Source organism: Nannobrachium achirus (genome assembly GCF_963921795.1).
Source record: "Nannobrachium achirus genome assembly, chromosome: 10".
NCBI classification, from domain to species: domain Eukaryota; kingdom Metazoa; phylum Chordata; class Actinopteri; order Myctophiformes; family Myctophidae; genus Nannobrachium; species Nannobrachium achirus.
In genome coordinates this window covers 6,455,862-6,481,137 of record NC_137819.1, presented here as the reverse complement: position 1 = coordinate 6,481,137, position 25,276 = coordinate 6,455,862, and the positions used below count along the sequence as shown (strand labels likewise).

The window sequence follows — 25,276 nt, the reverse complement described above, 5'->3', positions numbered from 1 at the left end:
GTGTTGACGCGATGTGATTTCTGCCCAGTGCTCTTCATGTCAAAGTGAAGAAATTCAATCAAGCGCGGGTAAACGGCGGGAGTAACTATGAGTCTCTTAAGGTAGCCAAATGCCTCGTCATCTAATTAGTGACGCGCATGAATGAAGGAATGTGTGAGTGAACGCAGTATGACGTCGGGCTCCGCCAGGCTAGTGTGTTCCTCCCCACACTCCCGCGCCCCCACCGTTGCGCTCAGGGTCACCGGGAAAACCGCGGTCGCAGCAGGAAACAATGAAATCGCTCCTCCCCTTGCCGTTCAAACGATTTGATTCGTCCGCGAACGTCACAGCTCTAATTTCTTTGTGCTTTCCTATTCTTTCCCCCAGAACTACACCAACCCAGACGTGCTGAGATTCTCCTGGATTCCCAGCTCAAACATTCACACCATGGTGGATCCTGTGGTCCACGGCAACATCAAGAAGAACTGGGAACAACACACTGGGAGGCTGCAGGTTGACATGCACACGGAGATCTATTTCATATTCTTCTGGGAATTAAATTTAGGCCTAGAATTATTGAACGCTTTAACCAGTGAAAAATAGCAGATCTACAAGCTCACAGCGCGGCACCGAGTGCCGCGCTGCGAGCTTGTAGATCTGCTATTTTTGAAAAAAGTCGTGAAAATGTGTGTAAATCTTTGAATGTATGTATTTTCAAAGCGAACATTTGTAACTCAAATTTAGCTTCTGGGTGGTCCCTGGAACTAAATATTTTGTGATGGGGGTCCGTGGCCAAATACATATCATTTTGGGGGTCCTTCACATGAAAAGGTTTGAGAACCACTGACATATTAGTCTCTCAAGAACAGACTAACTGAGCTCCATTTAAGTGAAAAGGACCTTTTCTTTGACGATGGCTAGCCAGATTGCTGACATAGAAACATAGGTTTTTCAAAAAAACCTTAGAAGGATTCAAAAAACACTTATAGTGTGTGCCAGCGGCTACGTCATTGTAGTCCTTAGCGGCCATTTCTTGTGACAAAACACAGGTGTTTCAATTGTTTGATTGCATAGAACTAATGCTATAGTCTAATCAGAACACCTGTGTAAGGCTGTGTTGTCACAAGAAATGGCCGCTCTTAGAACTACATTTGGCACACCCTATAGAATCGGGTCAAAATTCAAATTTTCACGATTTTTCAAAAATAGCAGATCTACAAGCTTGCAGCGCGGCACTCGGTGCTGCGCTGTGAGCTTGTATATCTGCTATTTTTCAATAGTTAAAGCATAAAATAATGATACACAATAATGTGTACCCGTTCTGAATGGGTTAAGAAAACAGCCAGCACTCAATAAATGCCGATTTATTTACTTCTATTACATCTTTTCTGTGTGCAGGTTCTGGACTTGCCTCCAGTTTTGTGGGAAACGGTGAAAAGTTGCAGTTATGCCAACGGTACAGTGCTGCTGACCCTCTGTTTTATAATGTTCATTTAAAATGTTAATCCTGAAGATCGTCATGCATTTAGGATCACAGATTTTCATTCAAGTTCCAGTCCAAGAAGAACACAATCGAATTGCTGCAATAATGCAAACGAGACAAATAGTGTAATATGATCCTTTTCGTACCTGAGACGAATAACAGTCTAAATAAGTCCGTATTTTAAACTTTTGGATAAAGACATTGTTTTGATTTACCAGACTGTAAACCACAAACTAGAAGTTTTGAATTTTTTAAAGTCTTAACTCATTCTGTGCCAGATGCCAAAATGCCTCCAAGGTTTTTTTTTTATAAACAGACACAGTTGTTGTGATTCAGTGGCAAAAAGAATTTTGTCAATCGGACAAATGGTTCCAGAGATAGAGCTGTTTGAATAAAAAAAAGTGTCCATCCACTAGAATGGACACACATTTTCACACATTTTCTCAATCAGCTAAACGAGGGAGCGAACACACAAACAGAGAAAAGCATCTCTCTGATCTCAGGTCATTTTGACATCTTTAAAAAAAAAAATGAAAAAACTTTTTTTTTTTTTTTTTCTATGTAAAAAACACAAAAACCGTCATAAGCCGTCATTGGCACACAGGGCTATTGGAAGAAAAAAAACGTCAAAACCGTCATGTGGCACAGAATGAGTTTAATGTACTCCCCCCTCATTTTGTTGAGTTAGATTTTTTTACTTAACTCATATATATTAGGAATTATAAGACATAATACTTGTGGAAAGTGGAAAAACAGTATATCTCCAACAGTTTGTGGAACAACAGTATAAGTCCGTACAAGCAATATTCAGCAGACAAAGGGAGCAGATAACATTAAAAACGACAATTAAACAAAATGAGGGGGGGGGGTTGCATTAACAATATAACAGATTAATAATGACTAGTTTGTGGTTTACAGTCTGGTAAATCCAAAAATATATATATTCAAAAAATTTCAAATATGGACTTAAGCTGGTTGCACACTGCTGCGTTTTTCGTTGCGAAATGCGTTTTTCAGGGCAAGGAGAGAGAGAGAGATAGAGAGAGCAAGGGACCGAGTGGTGCGCGAAACGGGCGGCAGTGTGCAAACGTGACTGACATAACGTGAGGTTGATTTTTTTATTCACGCGCTCCGAAAATCACTCCGATATTCGGCCCGAAAAACGCAGCAGTGTGCAACCACCTTTATACTGTTATTCGTCTCAGGTACTCATAGTGGTGCAAATGAACTAATGATTCTCCTCTCTCTTTGACAGCAATGGCCACTCTGAGTCAAAACGACAACCTTCTGAAGCAGACCACAGGTCAGTTGATGAGCTCCCTCTGACTGCCTCATTATTGATTGATTTGATTGAATATTTTATTAGACAAAAGTGGAGAACAGAACAAGTATAGTCAATACAATAAAACCAGTAAGACTCCCTAATCGGGAGATAAGCGACCGTAGGTGGCTTATCTCCACAAATAGGGCAAAAATTTGTTTTTCCAAAATCTTCCTGATCCATGTTGATGACATGAGTGTAGACATGCTGTGTAGTGATATTCGTGATTTTAGGGCAAAAACTGTAGGAGCAGTGTCCAAAAATGTGTTTTAAAAATCGGCCTGAAGGTGGCGCTACAATAGGGCCATGTGAGAAATGAGGGGTGGGGTCTCCGCGTTGCCTTGGCGGATTAATAGGTACCGGCCCCGGCTCTCCCGGACGCTCCTAGCCCGAGTTACGGCATTTTATGTGCGCTGCAGTGGCAGGGGGTCCTCCACTGGGGGCGCCACCACTTTTGCATCCGTTCTGGAGCACCAGGAGTCGGTGGTCCCCGGGAATTCCCCGTGAGCAGCCCCGTTGGGGTGGTCATTTGGTCATTTTTGCACATTTGGTCATTTTTTACATCTGGGGGTCCCCCAGGGACCTGGGGGTCCCTGGGGCTCCGGGGGTCCTTGGAGGTTGTAGTTTGGCAGGCAAGGAGTGTGTGTGTAAAATCTGGCATGGATCGGGTCAACGGGTGCGGAGATATAAGCAGGAAAAAAGTGTGACGTGTGACGTGTGAGCACATTTGGTCATTTTTTACATCTGGGGGTCCCCCAGGGACCTGGGGGTCCCTGGGGCTCCGGGGATCCTTGGAGGTTGTAGTTTGGCAGTCAAGGAGTGTGTGTGCAAAATTTGGCATGGATGGGGGCAACGGTTGTGGAGATATGAGCAGGGCAAAAGTGTGACTGACTCACTCACTCACCCACGGACAGCCGGTGGAGGTTTCTACAGTAAGTAGCTCCCTAGGGTCGCAATAATGTCATAATAATAATAATTTGGGATGCTCCTTTTAGGAGCATCCCAAATAAGTCCTTTTACAGTCTTTTTTTTTTACGTCGGAAGTCCTTGGTATTCAACTCATGGATATAACAAATAGCAAAAAAAAAAAAACATTCAAATATTATCACAGTTATAAAAACAGTATAGGCCTGTACAGGGTAAGGCCGGGAGACGAGGGAGGTGGGGCTAAGGTAAGGGGGGGGGGGGTTCTCACTTCTCGCCTGCCTATGTCTATTATTTATGCAGTTTGATTGATTGAACTTAATGCAGTAAGTGTCATCAAAACCCTGTGTTCCAATATGTGTCATCTTTCTATCCTCCACAGCTGCGAGGCCAAAAAGGATGACTATACAGACATACCTGGGAACCCCCAAGAAGCATTCTCTTCTAGGTCAGTGGTTATCAAATAGTCTTGAAATACCGTAGTCAAAAAACAAGGCCTAAGTGTTTAAATTGCTCCTCAAGTTGCAGGGGACACCCTGGCTGGAACACCTGGAGCCCGCCGAGAGAACCGTTTTTCTAGCATGATTGTTTGCATCTTTGCAGAATAATGAGTCATGAGTCTGAGGACAAAATAAGTACACATGTTATTTCTTAGGAATGCACATTGCACACACTCTGTGAAAAAAGAAAAAAATATGTATATGTATGGTATGTATGTATGCATGGTACATATTGTATGGTATGTATGATCTTAATCAAGTGAGATTGATGTCAGAATTCTCTGTTGATCTCAAATGTCAGGGTCTATTGTAAGATAGTCACATACAGTCTTTTCGTTGGAGCCGTCTAACGAGGGACTTTTAACCCATTCAGGCCGGGTACACATTTTAGTGTATGGGATGGGCTTACAGTACATGTACAGTATGTAGCAACATATTTGTTTTTTTAGGCTACCGTATTTTCCGGACTATAAGGCGCACTTAAAAGCCTTTAATTTTCTCAAAAAACTACAGTGCGCCTTATAGTCCAGTGCACCTTATATATGGATCATTCATTGACATTGACATTCCCTTTAGCACAGCTCCATCTGTTTGATGCATAACGCAACGGTAGCGTCCATTATGTGCGCCTTATAGTCAGGTGCGCCTTATATATGAAAACAGTTTGAAAATAGACCATTCATTGACAGTGCGCCTTATAGTCAGGTGCGCCTTATAGTCCAGAAAATACTGTAATTTCTGATTTAGGCCTAACTATTATAGGTTAGGCCTAAATGGACCTAGCTCATCATGTGAACGCAGCTACTGTAAATAACTGGTTGAATTTAAACTTGGGTCCCAAGAACCAGAGTTGATCCATGTGTTGCTTGTACTATTATTTCACTCATCTTTTCCTCCCTGCAGGTCTGGAGCACCTGGTGGAATGCAGCTGTGAGGATCAGACTGACAGACGCTTTTATCTCTGCACCGTCTGCAAACGCACTTTTACCAACGCCAAGATCATCAACCACCTCCTCGGCTTTCATCACATCCGCTGCTACATTGTAAATTTCCTATGCTATGACACTCTGTTGCATAAAAATGGAGACAATCCAGTCAGCATGCTCAATATACAGTATACTTTTAATTATTTCAGAAGCGCTCAATATCAGTGCAAGCTCTAAGATCACGCAAAGCGGTGTATTCATGTGACCCGGCGGTCGCTTATCTCCCGATTAGGGAGTCTTACTGGTTATGTTTGTTTGATTACTTTACATGCTTGTACTAAATTACTTTACCTCACTTACTTTACCGGGTACACATTATGCTTTAACTATTGAAAAATAGCAGATATACAAGCTCACAGTGAGCTTGTAGATCTGCTATTTTTGAAAAAACGTGAAAATTAGAATTTTGACCCGATTCTATAAGTGTCTTTTGAATCCTTCTAAGGTTTTTTTGAAAAACCTATGTTTCTATGTCAGCAATCTGGCTAGCCATCGTCAAAGAAAAGGTCCTTTTCACTCAACTGGTGCTCAGTTAGTCTGTTATTGAGAAACTACTATGTCGGTGGTTCTCAAACTTTTTCATGTGAAGGACCCCCAAACTGATATGTATTTGGCCACGGATCCGCATCTCAAAATATCTAGTTCCAGGGACCACCCAGAAGCAAAATTTGAGTTACAAATGTTCGCTTTAAAAATACATATATTCAAAGATTTGCACACATTTTCACAACTTTTTCAAAAATAGCAGATCTACAAGCTCGCAGCGTGGCACTCGGTGCCACGCTGCGAGCTTGTAGATCTGCTATTTTTCACCAGGAAATACAGAGTCCCCTGTTACTGAAAAAAAGAAAAACACTTTAGCAATGAGTATTATCAGAATATAGAGATACAGGGCTTAAACCTTTTAACGAAAGAAGTAAAGAAAACACGACTGAATAATAAGAGTGAAATTATAAACGGTATAAATTATCTAAAAATGTATTCTCTCTGTCTGTAACTAGGCACTGTATCGCCAACAAGGCTCCGCTATGACCTCGTGTCATAAAATAACTGGTAGACGAAATAATACTGTAGCACAGAAAAGGGAAGTGAGTATTTCCAAAAGGGGAATTGCCTTGTCAGTTGAAATATGCAAATTTAGCTGCTGTGTGTTGCAACCAACGGTGGTCACTCAAACGTTGAACTCGAATTCGACATTGTTGCAGCAAAAAAAAAGTTTGTTTGTTTGTGGAATCAGTCCAGTCCAGTAGTTTGGTTTTCAGTTCAGGTTACAAACTTAAGCCTAGAATTATTGAATGCTTTAGCTATTGAAAAATAGCAGATATACAAGCTCACAGCGCGGCACCGAGTGCCGCGCTGCGAGCTTGTAGATCTGCTATTTTTGAAAGTCGTGAAAATGTGTGCAAATCTTTGACTATATGTATTTTTAAAGCGAACGTTTGTAACTCAAATTTTGCTTCTGGGGGGTCCCTGGAACTAGATATTTTGAGATGCGGGTCTGTGGCCAAATAAATATAATTTTGGGGGTCCTTGACATGAAAAGGTTTGAGCACCACTCTCAAGAACAGACTAACTGAGCTCCAGTTAAGTGAAAAGGACCTTTTCTTTGACGATGGCTAGAGCCAGATTGCTGACAGAAACATAGGTTTTTCAAAAAACCTTCGAAGGATTCAAAAGACACTTATAGAATCAAAATTCTAATTTTCACGATTTTTCAAAAATATCAGATCTTCAAGCTCGCATGAGCTTGTATATCTGCGAGCTTGTATATCTAAAATAATGATACACAATAATGTGTACCCGTTCTAAATGGGTTAAAATCATGGCAGGCTGCATATAACCTTCCTTATGCTGTAGTGCAGTGTGGTTCTCAACATTGTCAGAGCCTCCCACCCCCCTTTCGTGGCGACTGACTGTTGCTGACTGGGTTGATATTTGGACATTAAACAGCATTGTTTTATTTTGGTGTCTGATAAAAGTCACTGGTTGCTTACTAAGTTGTTGTTTGTTCCCAGAATGCCTGGCACCCCTCTACACTCTTGCTCAACAGTTACAGTTACACCGCCACGTTTAACGTCATGATGCGGGATTTAGCAAAACAGATGGAAGAAATCCATGGGACGACCATCACTGATATGAAGGTAATGAAGTAGAGAACACTCTAGAGCAGGGGTTTTAAAAGTGGGTGACGGGGCACCCTGGGGTGCCGCCACAGCAGTCCAGGGGTCATTTGATAATATTTGGAATTTATTTTGACACTTGGAAAAATATTTAGTATAATTTTAAACTTGAAGTACACAGTTATATTCAGTCAGTTCTAACCAAAATGGCTATATCTGAACGTTTTCCTTGCAACATAATGACTAAAAGATCGTCACTGTCAGGCAGAAACCTCTGTCGCACAAAAATAGTGAAAACAGCCGATCTACGCCTCGCATCGCGAGGCGTTGTGTGCTTGTAGATCTGCTGTTTTCACTAGTTTAGTACATTTTATAAATGATAAATACAAAACAAATGGTTTTGGACACACAAGGTTTCCACCCGACAAAGACGATGCTATGCTATAAATATAAGGTGCTGGGAGTGAAAATTATAATGTAGGGGTGCCTCGGATGAAAAAAGAAATTTTTATGGGGTGCCCTGAGACAAAAAAGTTTGGGAACTCCTGCATTAGAAAATACATTTCTAAGATGCTCTGTATGTATGATAGATTTAATAAGTGTAATACCTTCTGTTGTAGCAACTGGTCCTGCGGCCTGATATGTTCTCATCATTGGAGGGAAGCTCCTACATTGAGGGTAAGTTTTTATAGTCTCCGCCAGGGCCAGGCCGAAGGTTATCGCCGTCCACGTGTCCGTTTGTGAGCAGCTAATCTCCGGCGCCATTTGGCCGATCGGCAAGAAGCTGTGCATGCGTACTCCTTGGAGGCCAATTAACAATGATGTTATAGGGCAATGGTTCTCAAACTTTGAAATGTGAAGGTTTTTTACAACAAGGGTTCATATTTTAGATTGTAATTAAAGATTATTAAAGATGACTGTTAAATTGATTTCATTTACTTCTTTCTATCGTTTTAGAGATTCTTATTTCCGTGGTTGGGGGCATGCATACAAGTGGCTAAACATGTCATTTTACACAGAATAAGCCCGTTCCCAAGATACAACGCAACCTTTCATGGTTGGATGTGACTTATGGGGGCTAGAAGTGTTACTGTAAATATCAATAAAGAAACTACTGGCTTATTGTGTCTAAAAAGACATATTTAGCCACTTGTACTTGTGCCCCACATTTTAGCACAGAAAACGCCATAAAACAATAGAACGAAGCAAATGATAACATTAACACTCACTTTTTTTTAATCTAATTACAATCTAAAATATGAACCCTTGCTGTAAAAAAACAAAGTTGTCCTTTAACTTACGGGTCCATTTGGTTCCATTTGTACAACGTCAAAGTTACAGACAGTCGATTTAGACCAAAGGAACCTGGAGAGTCCCTGAAATCCACTTTTGGGCCTTTTCCACAAGGCAAAGAACCGGTTTACGTTCTTTCTCCCGCCTATGGGATGGCAACTTTCTTGGAACCTTTGGTTCGTTCTTGCAAACCGGCAGAGAACCAACTTTTACGGTTCTGAACCAACTCGGTTCTCGGTGGAAAAGCTCACCTCTGGTTCATCCCATAGGCGGGAGAAAGAACCCGAACCGGTTATTTGCCGGTGGAAAAGGCATCTTTGAGAACCACTATTATTGGGTAACTAGTCCTTACCCGTTCAAAGATATGAGCTCCGAAATGATGTGCAGTGTGTGGGTTATGGGGTGTGCACTGTGCACACAGTATATGAGGGATGGAAAGTAACTTTCTGGTGCTTGCATGATAATATGTAGGAGCATCAATGTAAGAAATACCCGTTTCGTTTAAAGGCTACAGAGATACTGTGTACCGATCTACATGACAACATCTGAAAGAGGGCAGCCAACACCCCCCCGCCCACCCACACACACACACACACACACACACACACACACACACACACACACACACACACACACACACACACACACACACACACACACGCACACACACACAGAGCTGGTTAAACATGTTGCCCCATGCTAGATGCAGAATAGATATGCCTCATGCTAGATGCAGAATAGATAGTAGTTACACCATAAAAATGCTAATATACAGCATATGATTTGTGAAAGTGACAAACGGGCTTCACAGTTATGTCAGGTGTGTTCATATGCTAATGGTGATGCGATTTCAGATCAATTGCTCCAGCCACTGAGGAGAAACGCTGTGACAGACAGACACTCAGACAGACAGACAGACACTCAGACAGACATTCGCAAAATTATAGTATAGATATGATATTACTCCTCCAGATCTTGTCCAAGCATCATACAAATCGGTACACATCTCTATAGTAATGGGATCTATTATTATAGTAAAGCGTATGTCTTTAGACGTCCAGATCTATACTATAATTTTGCGAATGTCTGAGTGAGTGAGTGAGTGTCTGTCTGTCACAGCGTTTCTCCTCAGTGGCTGGAGCAATTGATCTGAAATCGCATCACCATAAGCATATGAACACACCTGACATAACTGTGAAGCCCGTTTGTCACTTTCACAAATCGTATGCTGTATATTAGCATTTTTATGGTGTATCTACTATCTATTCTGCATCTAGCATGAGGCACATCTATTCTGCATCTAGCTTGAGGCAAAATGTTTAACCAGCTGTGTGTGTGTGTGTGTGTGTGTGTGTGTGTGTGTGTGTGTGTGTGTGTGTGTGTGTGTGTGTGTGTGTGTGTGTGTGTGTGTGTGTGTGTGTGTGTGTGTGTGTGTGTGTGTGTGTGTGTGTGTGTGTGTGTGTGTGTGTGTGTGTGTGTGTGTGTGTGTGTGTGCGCGGGCGGGCGGGCGGGCGGGCGGGCTGGGGGGGGGGGAACAGTATCTCTGTAGCCATTAAACGAAACGGGTTTCTTACATTGATGCTCCTACATCATGCAAGCACCAGTTAAAGTTACTTTCCATCCCTCATATACTGTGTGCACAGTTCACATCCCATAACCCACACACTGCACATCATTTTGGAGCTCATATCTTTGAACGGGTAAGGGCTAGTACATTTTTAATTTAGCTTAATACTTGCTTTACTGACAATTTGTAGCCTTGAACATGCTGGAGCACTGGAGGAAGCTACGCAAGGAGAGCAGCTTGATGACTACTAGCGTCACACCAGGAGACAAGCTGGGTACGTGTTTGCCGAGAAGAAATCACATGTAGGGCTGTCACGATTATGACATTTCACATGGCGATTAATTGTCACTCAAACAATTGCGATTAACAATTTAATTGTGTATTTGTCGTTGACAATTACATTTCTGTTTGGCTTGTGGGCTTTGAAGTTGCACATGGCAGATATGACACATAACCTAAATATCGTCGTTGTCGGGTGGAAACCTCGTATCTCCAAGTTTCAAATGTGTATGTTCTTTCGCAAAGCAAAGCTCTGCTTCATTAGACAAGGCCGTCGCACAAAAGTAGCGGAAACAGCAGATCTACAAGCACACAACGCCTCGCACCGCGAGTTTTCACTAGTTTAAATCGTTTTTAAAATGATAAATGCCAAACGAACGGTTTTGGACATACAAGGTTTTCACCCGACAACGACGATATAAAAAGAAACGACTGACATAATTGACAACATACTTAAAAAAAGAACATTTATAGTGGAAATAGACGATCTGCTAGCACAAATAGCCGAGATATACAAGCTCACAAGCTTGTAGATCTGCTATTTTAGAAAAATCGTGAAAATTTGAATTTTGCCCCAATTCTATAAGTGTCTTTTGAATCCTTCTAAGATTTTTTGAAAAACCTATGTTTCTATGTCGGTAATCTAAATAGCCATCGTCAAAGAAAAGGTCTTTTTCACTTAACTGGAGCTCAGTTAGTTTGTTCATGAGAGACTACCATGTCAGTGGTTCTCAAACCTTTTCATGTGACGGACCCCCAAAATGATATTTATTTGGCCACGGACCCCCATCTCAAAATATTTAGTTCCAGGGACCACCCAGAAGCAAAATTTGAGTTAAAACATTCGCTTTGAAAATACATATATTCAACGATTTGCACACATTTTCACTACTTTTTTCAAAAATAGCAGATCTATAAGCTCGCAGCGCGGCACTCGGTGCCGCGCTGTGAGCTTGTAGATCTGCTATTTTTTCACTGGTTAAAGCATTCAATAATTCGAGGCCTAAATGGGTTAAATATTATGTAATGATATGGAGACGAGGGCAAAGAGCAACAGATGACCAATACGATTTGGGATTGTGTTGTGTTTGTTTGGTTCTTTTTCCTCAGTGTTGCTTGTCTTTTCAGTTCATGCCCCTGGCAAGATGACCACCAGCAACGCCTCCAAAGACCCAGTGCCCGTGAAAGAAGCTGCAACAGAGAAGAAAGAGCCCGCACAGAGCTCTGACGCTGAGACGGGTGAGAATGAGACCGTTTCGTAATTACAACGTCCGTGTTTTATTGATTACGCACGCATACATACGTGAAAATTAACTCACTGGATGCCGTCGATGCTGATGTGTGCCGTCGGCGAATGTGATAAGGTTTTGTTGCGACCGTAGGTCGCAGTTTACTATCTGATAGGGCTGTCACAATTATTACATAATCGTCTAATCGCAATTATTTGACATAATCGTGATTATTTTTCATAATCGCCATACTCATTTCCATGTCGAGAAATGTTAACATAGATACAAACACTTTAATAAAGTAGTGGAAATAGCAGATCTACAAGCTCACAACGCGTCGCAATGCGACGCGTTGTGAGCTTGCAGATCTGCTATTTCCACTATCAATGTTCTTTTTTAAGTGTTAAGTTGTCAAATATGTCAGTAATTTCTTTGTATATTTTAGGTTGTGTGTCATATTTACCATGTGCAACTTCAAAGCCTAAAAGCCAAACAGAAATGTAATTGTCCACGAAAAAAACACAATTAAACCAGTAAGACTCCCTAATCGGGAGATAAGCGACCGTAGGTCGCTTATCTCCACAAATAGGGCAAAAATGTGTTTTTCCAAATTAATGATTAATGATTGCGACCTACGGTCGCAATCATTAATCACAATTATTTGAGTGACAATTAATCGTCACACTCTGACATCACTATGATGTCAGGGGAAACAAATCGGGTCACCGGTTTTGGCCCTCGACTCTCCATCTCGGTGTGGAAGTATCCCTCTGTCAGACGCCTATAGCAGCTCCCCACCCAGCAAACATGCAGAGAATACATGGCCCTTCCCCCAGTGGAGTCAGGAACAATACCAGTAAGACTCCCTAATCGTGAGATAAGCGACCGCCAGGTCGCATACACAAACTTTAGAAGGCAATCGCAGCCAATCAGGAGGGAATATGGGAAATGGGACATATCCATGTTGATGACATTACTTTTGAGATACTGTGTACCGCTTTGCGTGATCTTAGGGCAAAATCTGTAGGAGCAGTGTCCAAAAATGTGGTGGCGCTAGAAGAGGGCCATGTGAGAAATGAGGGCTGGAGGTTGTGGTTTGCCAGCCAAGGAGTGTGTGTGCAAAATTTGGCATGGATACGAGTAGGGCCAAAAGTGTGACGCGACGTGGCGGACAGACAGAGGGACAGACTGACTGACGGACAACCAGTGGAGATTTTTATAGTAACTTAAAGTGCCCTTTCCCATGTATAGGTGCACCAATCATTGTTGCATTGGTGATTTTGTCTCTTTAGTGGGACGCTGTTTTAATGATTCCTCTGTAAGCCACCTGTGACAGCTCCCCACCTGACAAATGCCCCTCGAAACCAGGGGCATAGTTCCACCGATTTAAAATGACTCCAATACGGAACTAAAACTTCCTATGATTGGCCGCTAGTTGTGCTGTTCTCCCCCCCGGCCGATCACAAAAAGAATTGTTCTCTACTAGAATTTTGCGGCCCTTTGTCTGTGTCGCGGTCTGCAGTAGATGTTAAACGTGGACGCTTGCGCCTTGGAGAGAAGCGTGCGTCTTGGAGAGCATAGGTAGATGCTTGCGTCTTGTAGAGAATGTGTCCTCTTTTTCTTTGGCATAGCTGTCTGTGTCGCGGTCCGCAGTAGATGTTTGTTTTTCAATGCTGAAATGTGTAGGCAGTGTATGTGTGCCGAGTGTGTGACTGCGTGTGTAGTGTGGCTGGAATGTTACACCCCATTTGGTGACCTATAGAATTTGTTACACCGCAAATGGTGACCTATAGAATCGAGTGGCACCCACGTCTGTAATGTAAACAGACGTTAATAAAGTATTGGTGAGGCGATGACTGTTTGATTTGCGTTGTAGATGATAACTATTTGAGGGGACTATTAATGCGAGTTGGCGGCCAATAGTGAAATACGGACGTTACCGCGATTGAAGTGAAAGAGAAGAGGTAGAAAGTTGTGAGCTAACTATTAGCTATTCGGCTAACTGGGGCTAACTGTTTCCGGGTCGACTTGAGGCTATTTTCTACAGAGACAAAATATTACGGTAATAACTAATCCAACTGTATACAGAGGTTTGGAAACACATCTTGCAAAAGTGGCATGGGTGTTTGAATTTGTAAGCTATATTTAGTACATATGTAGTACATCTAGGCCAAGTGGTTTGATTTTAAATTAGAGGGTGATTGTTGACCCGGGAGTAGATGACTTACTCTGATGTAATTATAAAGATTGGACCCCATTCATTTTCCCCTTTCGTTTTCTAACCTTAATTAACATTTTCATAAATACTTTATGGTTCTTATCGCTAGTTAAAAATTGCCTTTCAATGACGATTATATGCGTTTTGTGAAAATAAGGTCCCATTTATGTTAAAATTGATGATAAAGTTGCGGGGGGCGTGGCCAACTAAACTAATACCAGCCGGCTGTGTTGTTCTTCGTGTGCTGTATTTCGGGAGGCTCCGACCACATTCTCCCATGTATCCCTGCGGTTCCACGTGACCGTTGGCAGCCAATAGCATCCTCTGGTGCCTTTACAATCTATGATGGCAACACCCATTGCCATTCCAAGGAAAGGACCCATATTGTGTCATTTGTGCTGCATAGAAACCAATGGCTTCGCTTTTTCCATATTTTTTATGCAGTCTATGCTCGAAACTAGCCATCTGCTGGGTGAACAGGGGTATACTGGTCGCTAGAACGCATTCCCTGCCATTCATGTGTGTGTGTGTGTGTGTGTGTGTGTGTGTGTGTGTGTGTGTGTGCGCGCGCGCAGCATGCTACTATAAATAGAGCACAATCGGAAATTCCCCTGAGGTTTCAGACAGGGTGTAGAGCAGTGGTTCTCAACCTGTGGGTCGGGACCCCCCAGGCAGGGTCCCCAAATTATTCTGGGGGGTCCCCAGGTGATTAGCGTAATGTGCAACATTGTTTTCTCACTCAGTCTCACTCAACAGTAAACAAACCAACATAAAGTTTAATTGTATAGAGAGTATATGCACATTTCTGAAGTGACAATTTAAGGACTTTTTTAATACCTCTAAAATGACAAATTAAACATTGGCCAAATTCTCAATATTAGAGGTAGAAATTCTGAACGAGGCGCTGTGAGCATGTAGATCGGCTATTTTCACGATAGAACTGTGTTGTACAAAATGAAACTCTAGTGCTCGTAGGGTGGGGGGGGGGGGTCCCCAGTTAAAATATGGTTATTTTGGGGGTCGCGGCCTGAAAAGGTTGAGAACCAGTGGCATAGCCATAGAGGATGCCTGGGTGTACAGCCAGGAGTTTCAATATGTCCACCTCAGATAACCTATCCGTATAATGCTTTGAAACCCCAAATGCTTGCTGATAGTAATACTGAGCATGATCCATAAGTTAGTTAGTGGTCACTTTGTTATGCAAAACTGTATTTTTACTTTAAGGCCAGGATTATGGGGGATTATGTCAATGTCTGAGTTGTAGCGCTGCATGTGTGCTCGCCCAATACTTACTTAACCCATTCAGGCCGGGTACACATTTTAGTGTATGGGAGGGGCTTACAGTAGATGTACAGTATGTATCAACATATTTGTTTTTGTAGGCTAATTTCTGATTTGGGCCTTACTATAGGTTAGGCCTAAATGGGTTAAAGTAGGACTGCTGTCACTTTTTGAAAAAAATATTTTTGGACCCCATTCTATCTTGTAAACATGATTGCAATCGCGATTTTGCATGTTTCACCCCCATACAACCCCAGCTTCTCACCGGAAAGTAGGGCTCTAAAAGTGTGGGGGGGGGGGGGGGGGGGGGGGGCTTTCCACCCTTTTCCCCTCTCCCCGTAGCCCCCGCTTGCTTTTACTACACTCTGTCCTCACACAGCCAGCCAGCCAGCCACACACATAGAGTTATGACACGCACACACACACACACACACACACACACACACACACACACACACACACTTGAAGAAAACGGGGAGAGCAAAGGCTGTTTCTGAACGAGGAGAAACCATTTTAACAGCGGGCACTCCAAGAAGTTGTTTTTAATCCATATATATTGAAACTATGAAGCCACGGTGGTCGCTGGTCCCCATTCCAACATGGTGGCATGGCTGAGAGCTCAGCTGGTTGATCGCGTTAGAATGCGTTCTCCATAACGTTAATAGTTTCCATATAAGGAACGATGTTGGGGTAAGTAAGTGATCTGAAGGAGGATATATATATATTGATGGAATTCTCGAGAGTCGAGACTCAAGCGCGAGAATATAATCAGCTCGTATTGTAAACAGACAGGTTTTTGACAGGTCTTGCTTAATATGAATGAAATAACAGTGCTTTACAACTGCCGGTTCTTTTTCGCTGGACATAGAACCGGACAAGCTGCGTCAGCCTGTGCAACACTGTGACATAACTTTTCCCAAATACATAAGAAAGACATCATTCTATAAATTAACCCGATTATATTGAGCCTAAAATGGTTCCGCCGCCGTGCAGAACCGTTTTTAACAGTTTTTAACCATTTTTAACCGTCGAAAAATGAGTAAAATCAGAGAAAAAAAAAAGCAATATTTTTTGGCTGCGCCCACGTGCACAGGGGACCTCCTGGAAATACTGATCGCCAACTTGGGATGTCTGACAATGCTCCCAATGCTGCTGTTGTAGAATTCTCGGAGAGAATGCAAGCGACTCACTTTGAGACAGTAGAGTATTTGTTGGGCCTCTTTATTTTTATTAAGGGCCCTATTGAGACTGTGAAACAGGACTATCAATTACTTTACGGTCTCCTGTTATGAATGAACAATTAATCCCAAGACCACGTGGGATTTTGCATGACGGTACATTTTTCTCTTTTCCTCAATGTTGTATTCTTTTCAGTGCATGTGCCCGGTGAGTCAACACCCAGCAGCAGCACGTATCCTAACCCAGTGTCCGTGAAAGGTGGTGATGTTGCAAAAGAGAAGGAAGGGGAAGAACAGCCCTCTGAGGCCACGACGAGCGAAGCAAAACAACGTGAGCGTTTGTTTGTTTGCTATGCGTGACTATACAATGCGGGATCCCTTTAGGGGTTGTTGTTGCCATGTACAGCAGGGGTCTTCAACAGGGGGTCCGGGACCCCGAGGGGGTCCTCAGAGTTACTACAGGGGGTCCTCCAAATCGTTGTGTGATAGAAACCTTTTTCGCCTTTTTGATATTAACCACTTGAACCCTAACGTCCATATTCTGAGAACTTTAGCCAAAAATAGCAGATCTACAAGCTCACAATGGCTCGCGCTGCGAGGCATTGTGAGCTTTTTTGGCAGAGAGGTTTGGTGTAGAGGGGAAAAAGAGCAGAGTGAAAGGTAACGTTTATTAAGTATTGATGGTTCAAGTGGTTAAATATCTGAAAACACAAATTGACATGAATCCAAAATACACTGATGATTGTGCTGTCATACGATGACATTATATGGAATCTGGGGGTCCCTGCTTAATCTCTCTCTCAGCTAAGGGGTCCTTAATGGCCTGAAAACGTTGAAGACCCCTGATGTACAGTATATAGCAACATAATATACTTATGTTTTAGTTTTCAGAAAACTTCAGGATTCAGGTCAGTGTAGTATATTCAGGGGTTGTGACTTGTCTTGTCCACCTTTTCTCCAGCAGTGATATGAGGCGACACAAAAGTAGAAGGCAACCAATAGTCCTCGTTTCACCCGTCACAGATCGGGCTGGGTTTTATTTCATACAACAGATTATCATCATAAGTAGGTTGCAGTCAGGTCACGGGCTAGTTGACCAAGGATCGCTGTGTGGACCACGGATCGTTGACAAGGAGCCCCGATCTTCTCTGTTGAACCCCTTTTATACCCCCCCAGTCTAATGTGTGTCTTTGTACGTGCACGAACATGCACATTGTGTGTGTGCTGTCAGGGCACCGCAGAGTCTGGAAAATGTGTACATGAAAGCAATTGAGGCGGCATGCGTTCTTTACAGATTAGCATATATGGAAGGAATGACCGGTGGAACTCCAGCCAGCCGTTCACCTTCTGACCCTAGTTCATTAGTCAGTATCGATGTTACGTGCGGTTGACGTGCGTGTGCTGAGATTGTGTATTTGTGCATATGATGTCTTTAGTTTGACCCCCACACGCACGTCCCCACTATGTCTGTGAGTTGTGGTGCCTAAGCACTTTTTTGGGAACCTGAGGGTACAGAGGAGGCTCCGCTTTAAGGTCCTGAGATGGACAGCTGTGCGGCCAGAGGGGATGCATTAGTCACACTAGGAACTACAAGCCCACCGGGCTGTCACACTTAATAAGCAGGGTGTACATTACGCTCGTGTGTGTACTAATACATTCTCATTTCCATAGTAACGTATGGCAGTATTCTGCATCAGGATTTAGAGGGCGTTTTTTAGGATCGGCATCGGGTCTAAATGGACAAGAAATGTGAGCTTTGCAGGAAATATTATTGCCCTAGGGCAGGGGTCTTCAACGTTTTCAGGCCAAGGCCTTCGGGTAGCATCATTAATTCGGCTGTTCGGTGCCACGAGATTTTGTGACTCGCCGAAACCCAAATAAGTTTGTCTCTAAAAGTGAGGCATGAATCGGCCCTTAGCCAGACAATATCACAACTGCAATGGCAGGCAGTCAGCTAGAGTCTGTCTAGCTGCACTAGGCTAGAGGTTATCCACATTCCACACAAGCAGAGAGACGGGTTGGTACAACTTGACAGCATGTTTGTCTGACCTCTCATCCAAGCTTTATGTAATATAGATTAATAATATAGGTGTTTTTTTTTTGTTTTGTTTTTTCTTTTCTTTTCTTTATTTTTAAATTTAAAATGTTCTATTATTATTTATTTTGTACAGCTACTGCTGAGCCCCCTGGTGGTGAAATGACAGCACACCATCCCACCAAAAAAGATACTCCAACTACAATCTCCAAGCTGGAAGAAGGTGTGCGTGTGTGTGTGTGTGTGTGTGTGTGTGTGTGTGTGTGGCCTGAACTGAACTGAACTGTTTTGAGAACCCGTGGGATGCTTTTAACCTCCACCTTCCCAAAACCAGAGAAAGACACAACGGTCTGAAATGGGACTTTGTGAGGATAGAAAGTGCTAGTGGGACCCCCAAAAAAGGTTTTAAAATAGGAAAAGTGAATTTTCATGGTTTATCACCTTTAACATCTGTAGACTCATATGTATTTCTTGTTTTTCATTTGTTTTTGTTTTTTTCACAGCAAAGCGTCCAGTCATGTCTTGCGTACTGTGCTGTCAGGTGAATATGAATGATATTCTCGCCACCATAATATTGACATTGTCATTACCACACTGTACTAGCTTGCCTCTTTCTATGATTCTGTAAAGGACAATGTAAGATAATCCAGTGGACTAAAGATGCCGTCATACATTTTATTTTGACTCTCGATCAGGTCTGCTATATGAAATTCAAAAGCATAGCGCAATATGTTCAACATGTGAAAGGATGGGAACACGTGCAGGTGAGGCATATTTCCATATGTTCACAAGTTAGAATAATTTACTTGCCCAAAAATGTGTCCCAAATTAATAAAAGCTCTGTCTGTACACAGGAAATGAAGACGCTCTTTGGCACAGAAGGTACAGTATAGTATACCCTGTTATCTCATGGTGTGCTGTTAATGTTAAGCACATGTGCTGTATGTGACATTGATGCATCTTGTTTGTTCCTAACCCTCTGTTCCGCAATCACAGCAGATGAAATGGGATATAAAGCAGGTATGATTTATGATTATTCTACTTGCTATTATCAGAGATGCTGTGGATATGATTTCATGATGAACTATTGTAATAGTGGATAAGTGCTGCATAAACTAGCAGACAATCATCTATCAATATTGTCACTGATTGGAGCTTAACTGAAGCTTGCTGTCGTCCATAGTGTTCCACTGTGAAATCTTGAATGAATACTATTGCATCAAGAATGGACAGCGGGCTGAACCAGTCATTGGTGAGTTCCAACTTCATCATGTTATTGTTAATCATTATTGATTATTTGATTGACTGAATACTGTATTAGAAGTTTCGAGTTGCAACCGCCTGTGGGTGAGTTTAAGAGTGGTTTTTAAGTAGAGTAGGAATTTACGCTCCTTTAAGGCCGTTGGTAGGGCATTCCACATTTTTGCGGCATAGCAGGAGAACAAATTCAACCCTTTATTTGAGCCAAATCTGGGCTGGACGTGACCACATCTGTAATTCCAGAGCTGCATGGTCATTTGTACTACAAAGTAATTTAAAGGCACTTTCTGTATTACACGTTTGCAAACACAAGTGACTCTTGTCCTTGAACTATAATGAACGGAGCATTTTCTCTGTGAAAGGTCTTCCTCATATTGTGACGTGTGTCAGCACCCGAGCTACGATCCAGGCTTTTTGCGTTTGCCTGGTTTGCAAGTGGTTGTTTCCTGCCACTGCCTACGAGTTCAGAGCCCATCTGAGGAGTCCAATTCACATCCAGCAGACTCTGGTGAGTCATTTGTTTCTGCAATAAATGTTGTCGTATGTTAGGGTTGGGGCATTAACGAAAAGGTCGACAAGTTGAAAAAGTCGACTTCATCACAAGTCGACTCCCACTAGAGAAAGTCGAAAGTCGAAGTTGAAAAAAAAATCCTTTGTATTTTTTTCTATAATTATTTTTGCTCCATGTGTGTGTCTGTACAGCATTCAAACATCCAATATTACAGTGGTTCTCAACCCTTTCAGGCAGTGACCCCCATAATAATCATATTTTAACTGGGGACCCCCCCACCCTGACGAGCACTAAGAATTGAGGCATTACATTTGGTATAACACGGTTCTATTGTGAAAATAGCAGATCTAAATGCTCAAGGCGTTGTGAGCATGTAGATCGGCTATTTTCACAATTTATATCGTTTGATGACGTCATCAAACGATAAAGTCGACTTCAACTCAACTTATTACTGAGTCGAATCGACTTGCAAAAAAGTTGTTAATGCCCTATCTTATGTAGGTTTTGATTTGGTTTATATACAGTAAGCATCAAATAGATCACACGTGTAACATCACTTAATTCAGTTTAACTTTTCGCCGGTCTGAAATAGTCAACGTCTCAAACTGACTGATTGGCCGACCGACCTTTTGGTGCTATTTTGTTTCACCATTGTTGTAAAATTTTTAAAGGGCCAGTTCACCTCTGGGACAACCGGATCTTATTTTATTGTTGTTTGGGACACGATCAACACAGTTATTTTTTGTGTTCAATCTGTGTTTTGAGATATTTTAGTATTTCAGCATGAATGATGATGCATTTTGCATGATGCAAAATGCATAAATAGAAGAAATTATGGATTTGACGATCGATCGGAAATATCTGTATTGGCTGATACTGATTCCAGTTGATCGGTGATCGGCATCCAGCGCCGCCGCTACTATGACGCGCATGACGCGGTGAGCGCCAGGCATCACGTTGCCAAAAGGCACCAAAAAATGAGAGAGAAAAGAAAAAAGAGCCAAGCCGATCCATTTGATCTGGGGGCGGGGCCGCAGCGCAGTCCACAACGCACTCTGAGTCTGCACTCACTCACAGACAGACAGACATACACTCACCCAGTGGAGATCGAATAGTCTGATCTGAGCTGATACATTGCAAGTAAAAATCAAACATTTTTCCACCTCATGTGAATTAACTTATCCCTGCCCAGCTCAACAACTATGGAATATCAACTTGGCCGAGCAGTTAACCCCGCGAATTTCGCGGACATTTCGTGCGGGGGGGGGGTGTCGCGGGGGTCGTTGTCGCGCGGCGGGGGGCACCCAACAGCCAGTTGCGAGTCAGGCACCCCTGAAGGCATCGGCCCCAAAAATTGCAATCAGAGTATAGTTGTTATAGAGCATAGCGGCCCATGACGTCATGTTTAAACAATAAAGAGAAGAGGATATCAAGAAATTATTACAGTGCTGTTCATAATAACCATTTAACACTTATTGCGCACTAATGAATGATTGTTTTAATGATATTTAATGATAATATGTTTTACTTTTGTCTTCATAGATGGTGGTCAGCCATAAACTCACAGTCACAACAACTGGCCAATAAAAAAAAAAGATTTGGTTCTCCAGTTCTGTTCAGAATTTGACGCTCAATAGTGGGCTCGATAAACGCCCGGCTCAATAAGTAGGATCGATAAGGTGCTCACTATCAATAAAAATGAACGGGCTCCATCCCTAGTCAGGACCATATGATGGACAATCTCATTCAACCGTCTTTCTTTATTTGTTCTCTTTGATTCAATGTGTGCTGTAGATCAGGCACGTGCACACATGGACATCAAAGGGGGCTTGAGCCCCTGCCCTTTTATCCATCTGTAAAAAGTGCCCTCTCCAGACCATGAATGCAGTTTTTACTATGGTGAAAGAAATGCAAATATCTCCTTTCCATACCATACCTGAAGGCAGCATTCAAGAGAATTGCCTTGTTCAAACTCTCCTCGAACACAGCATCTTATGTTGAAATAATTGCCCTCTGTGTAGAAATCCATGCCGTTACGTCAGTATTTACTTGATTATGCTTAGTTCAGTGTGGTATCATACATCCGAAAATAGCAGACCTCCAAGCTTACAATGCGTCGCGCTGCGACGCGTTGTGAGCTTGGAGGTCTGCTATTTTCCATATTTCCACCAAAAGGCCCTCTTAGAAATTTCAGCCCCTGCCTCTCTAACTGTCTCTGCACGTCCCTGCTGTAGATGCATCAGAATCCTGCTCGATTACCATTTGCCTGGAGGGAACAGGAGCCTACATGCTTCTTAACGTCCTGGGCCTGGGAGGAGGAGAGAGCTCAAGGACCTGATCACATGGTGCTTAAGGTAAAATAGCAAATAAAACGCATTGGAAGCAGTGGCGGCTCCAGAGAATTGGGACTGGGGGGGGGGCTATGGGGGAGCTGGCTTTTTTAGAGCTGGGGCTAATTAATTTTGGAAAGAAGAGGATATCCGCACTCTCTTAAGTAATGTCTTTGTCGTTTTATTTCATAAGCACAACAGCATTCTCACCGTATGAGTATGATGGTTTCGGCCTGTGGCCTTCAGCGTCGGTAAAAACTCTGCTAATTAATTTTGGCAACAAACAATAATGAATAGTACTAATATGACAAATGAGAATCTCTCGCTTAGAGTATGGATAATAGAACAGACCAGCTCATTGGCAGTTGTCTGTAGGTGATCGAATAGGGTTTTTGTGAGGCTGAAGATGCTTTCTTGCATAAAAAGTACAGTTTTATAGTATGGTTTACATAGAAGTCAGTCAATTGTCTTTCACATATTCATAGATATTTAATTTATGTATTCCATAAATATTTTCCATCACAATTGGGTTTGTGGGGTTGGGGGGCTTGGGGGGTGCTAAAGCCCCCCTCTAGCCCCCCCCCCCCCCTGGAGCCGTCACTGATTGGAAGTCATAAAGAAGTAAGGAAGTGTGTGTTGTTTTGCAGTCACTGGTGTAAACCCGGACGTGTCACATTTCTTTCAGATGATTGATCTCCCAAGCAGGATTTTAAGCATGCTCTGCAACAGCTCTCCGCATGGTGAGTACTGGCATTGCTACTAGGGCATTCACAGAATATCCAAATATCAAAGTCACTAGTCGACGCTGTTCACCTAAGTCGAATATTCGCCTATTTTTATTTTTTTATTGTATTGTTTTCTCCTTTAAAATATATAGTTCATAAAGCTTGGCTAGATAGGAAGTCATAAGAATGAGTTGTCAATGCCCCTGGTGGATGAATTTGTTGTTGCTCTATACCAGGGCTTCTCAAACCTTTTTAGGCTGTTACCCCCCCCAAAAAAAAACGTATTTGAACTGGGGACCCCCACCCTGACAAGCACTTGGAAATGTAGGTATTACATTTAATGTGACTCGGTTCCGCAGATAAATATTGTGAAAATAGCCGATCTACATGCTCACAACGCCTCGCGTTGCGAGCATGTAGATCGGCTATTTTCACAATGTTCGCCTCTTGCTTACTTAATATTTGACAGTTTGGCCAGTCCTGTCGAATATTCGACTATTCAAATACTTTGAGGTTGAATAATTCGAATACTAAAAATCACTTACTTGCTACCAAGCGTATAATTGGCCCACCTCAACCTCCACCCCCACTGTCCTACAACAGTGTTTCTATCTTTTTTTGGCGTGAGTACCCCCTTTCACCTGATTTCTGAATCCAAGTACACCCTTTACCCTGCAACAACATTTGTTTTTTACCCTGCTTATAAAACTGTAATTAAAATATAAATACAAAAATAGTGGTATATATGCAGGCGCGCAGATCCAGTAAATGCATAGGAGGGGACCTGCGCGCGCGAAGCCTCCGTGCGCGCGCGACCGATTTCGTTTTTTTTGCGTGCAAAGATCGGTTTTCGGGCGGTTTTCCCCCCTCATTTTCATTCAGATACGGGCATTAACGGTTTTATGATGTATTATTTATTTACTTATGAAGTTATCACTAGTACTGCAATAACCAACACAACCAAAGCTTACACGAAAACACACACTTCATCAGAAACTTACCATTGTTGCTTGTTGTGGTCAACTTGGTCCTTCCGAAATGTACATAGTTCTAACTTCTAGTTCTGTAGCAACTTGGGACAGCCAGGTCGTGAGGTTGGTATCCATTTAATTCCAATAAACGTACAAGCGTCAAATGTCATTGTCCAGATCCAGAAAGTAATTTAATTGAAACCAGTGCACCAGTCAGTGCTCTTCTCTAGACTCTAGTCACAGACACCCAGAGAGTTATAATAAGGACACACAGCCATAACAAGTCGCCATATTATGACGTCATCACTGAGTCAACTGAAAGCTATTCTTCTATGGCTAGAAAGGCACTGCCGCACAGGACGGTCTGGACCAAACCATTTGGGGATTTTAGATGGGGGGGGCTTAAAAATAATCGCTCGCGTTTAGTGCGTGATTTTCAGAATTCAGACCCCTAAAAGTTTGGCTTGGGGGTCCCTGACTGGGGGGGGCGGGGGGGACTTCTGGAAGTGAATGGAGGGGACGAAATTGAACCTGGAAGGTGACCAAAACACCTTGTCACCCCCCCATTTGCGCCCCTGTATATATGATGCTATTTCAAGAATATAAAATCACAAATAAGGAATGGAGTGAAAGAGTTTCAAACGGTTTTCATGTCAATAACTTCCATACAAACAACTTTAAAAGTTGCCTGGTACCATGTAATTTGGGTTAGCAACTCAGGCTCATATCAGGTTTCGCCATTTGTCATCATTAAACATAATAGTACATGTTTTTCCCCTTCTAATTCAATTGTAGTCAATGATTTAACTATGAACAATATTAGCATGATTTATACTTATATTTTTCTGTTTTGGGTGGCAATTTCTGAGTACCCCCTGCAGTACCTCTGCGTACCCCTAGGGGTACACGTATTCCCATTTGAGAAACACTGTCCTACATTATTACCGGCTTGTTTGAATGCTTGATTCTGATTGGTCAATCGCTGAAATCAGAGGTCTGATATTCTGGATAAAAGACCGCTCCGCTCTATAACAGACCGCTGCCTAATCAAAGACTCAGAACACCTGCAGTGCTGCACTCAGGTTG

The 25,276-nt window shown here is 42.5% G+C and overlaps 1 protein-coding gene across 1 annotated transcript in view; it reads left to right on the top strand.

The window, feature by feature from the left end:
* Positions 1–25,276, top strand: part of LOC308292369 (uncharacterized protein) — a gene marked incomplete at its 3' end in the record, with an annotated part of 206,613 nt that overhangs the window by 31,720 nt on the left and 149,617 nt on the right. Inside the window, exons 7-25 of the mRNA XM_080734682.1 lie at positions 367–492; positions 1,378–1,435; positions 2,718–2,765; positions 4,090–4,155; positions 5,111–5,250; positions 7,209–7,334; positions 7,934–7,991; positions 10,364–10,447; positions 11,581–11,691; positions 16,555–16,689; positions 18,530–18,616; positions 18,897–18,934; positions 19,089–19,157; positions 19,248–19,275; positions 19,390–19,413; positions 19,577–19,645; positions 20,016–20,161; positions 22,399–22,518; positions 23,180–23,234. Of these exons, the coding sequence (XP_080590808.1) occupies positions 367–492; positions 1,378–1,435; positions 2,718–2,765; positions 4,090–4,155; positions 5,111–5,250; positions 7,209–7,334; positions 7,934–7,991; positions 10,364–10,447; positions 11,581–11,691; positions 16,555–16,689; positions 18,530–18,616; positions 18,897–18,934; positions 19,089–19,157; positions 19,248–19,275; positions 19,390–19,413; positions 19,577–19,645; positions 20,016–20,161; positions 22,399–22,518; positions 23,180–23,234 (1,588 nt within the window). The remainder of the gene's footprint in view (positions 1–366; positions 493–1,377; positions 1,436–2,717; positions 2,766–4,089; positions 4,156–5,110; positions 5,251–7,208; positions 7,335–7,933; positions 7,992–10,363; positions 10,448–11,580; positions 11,692–16,554; positions 16,690–18,529; positions 18,617–18,896; positions 18,935–19,088; positions 19,158–19,247; positions 19,276–19,389; positions 19,414–19,576; positions 19,646–20,015; positions 20,162–22,398; positions 22,519–23,179; positions 23,235–25,276) is intronic.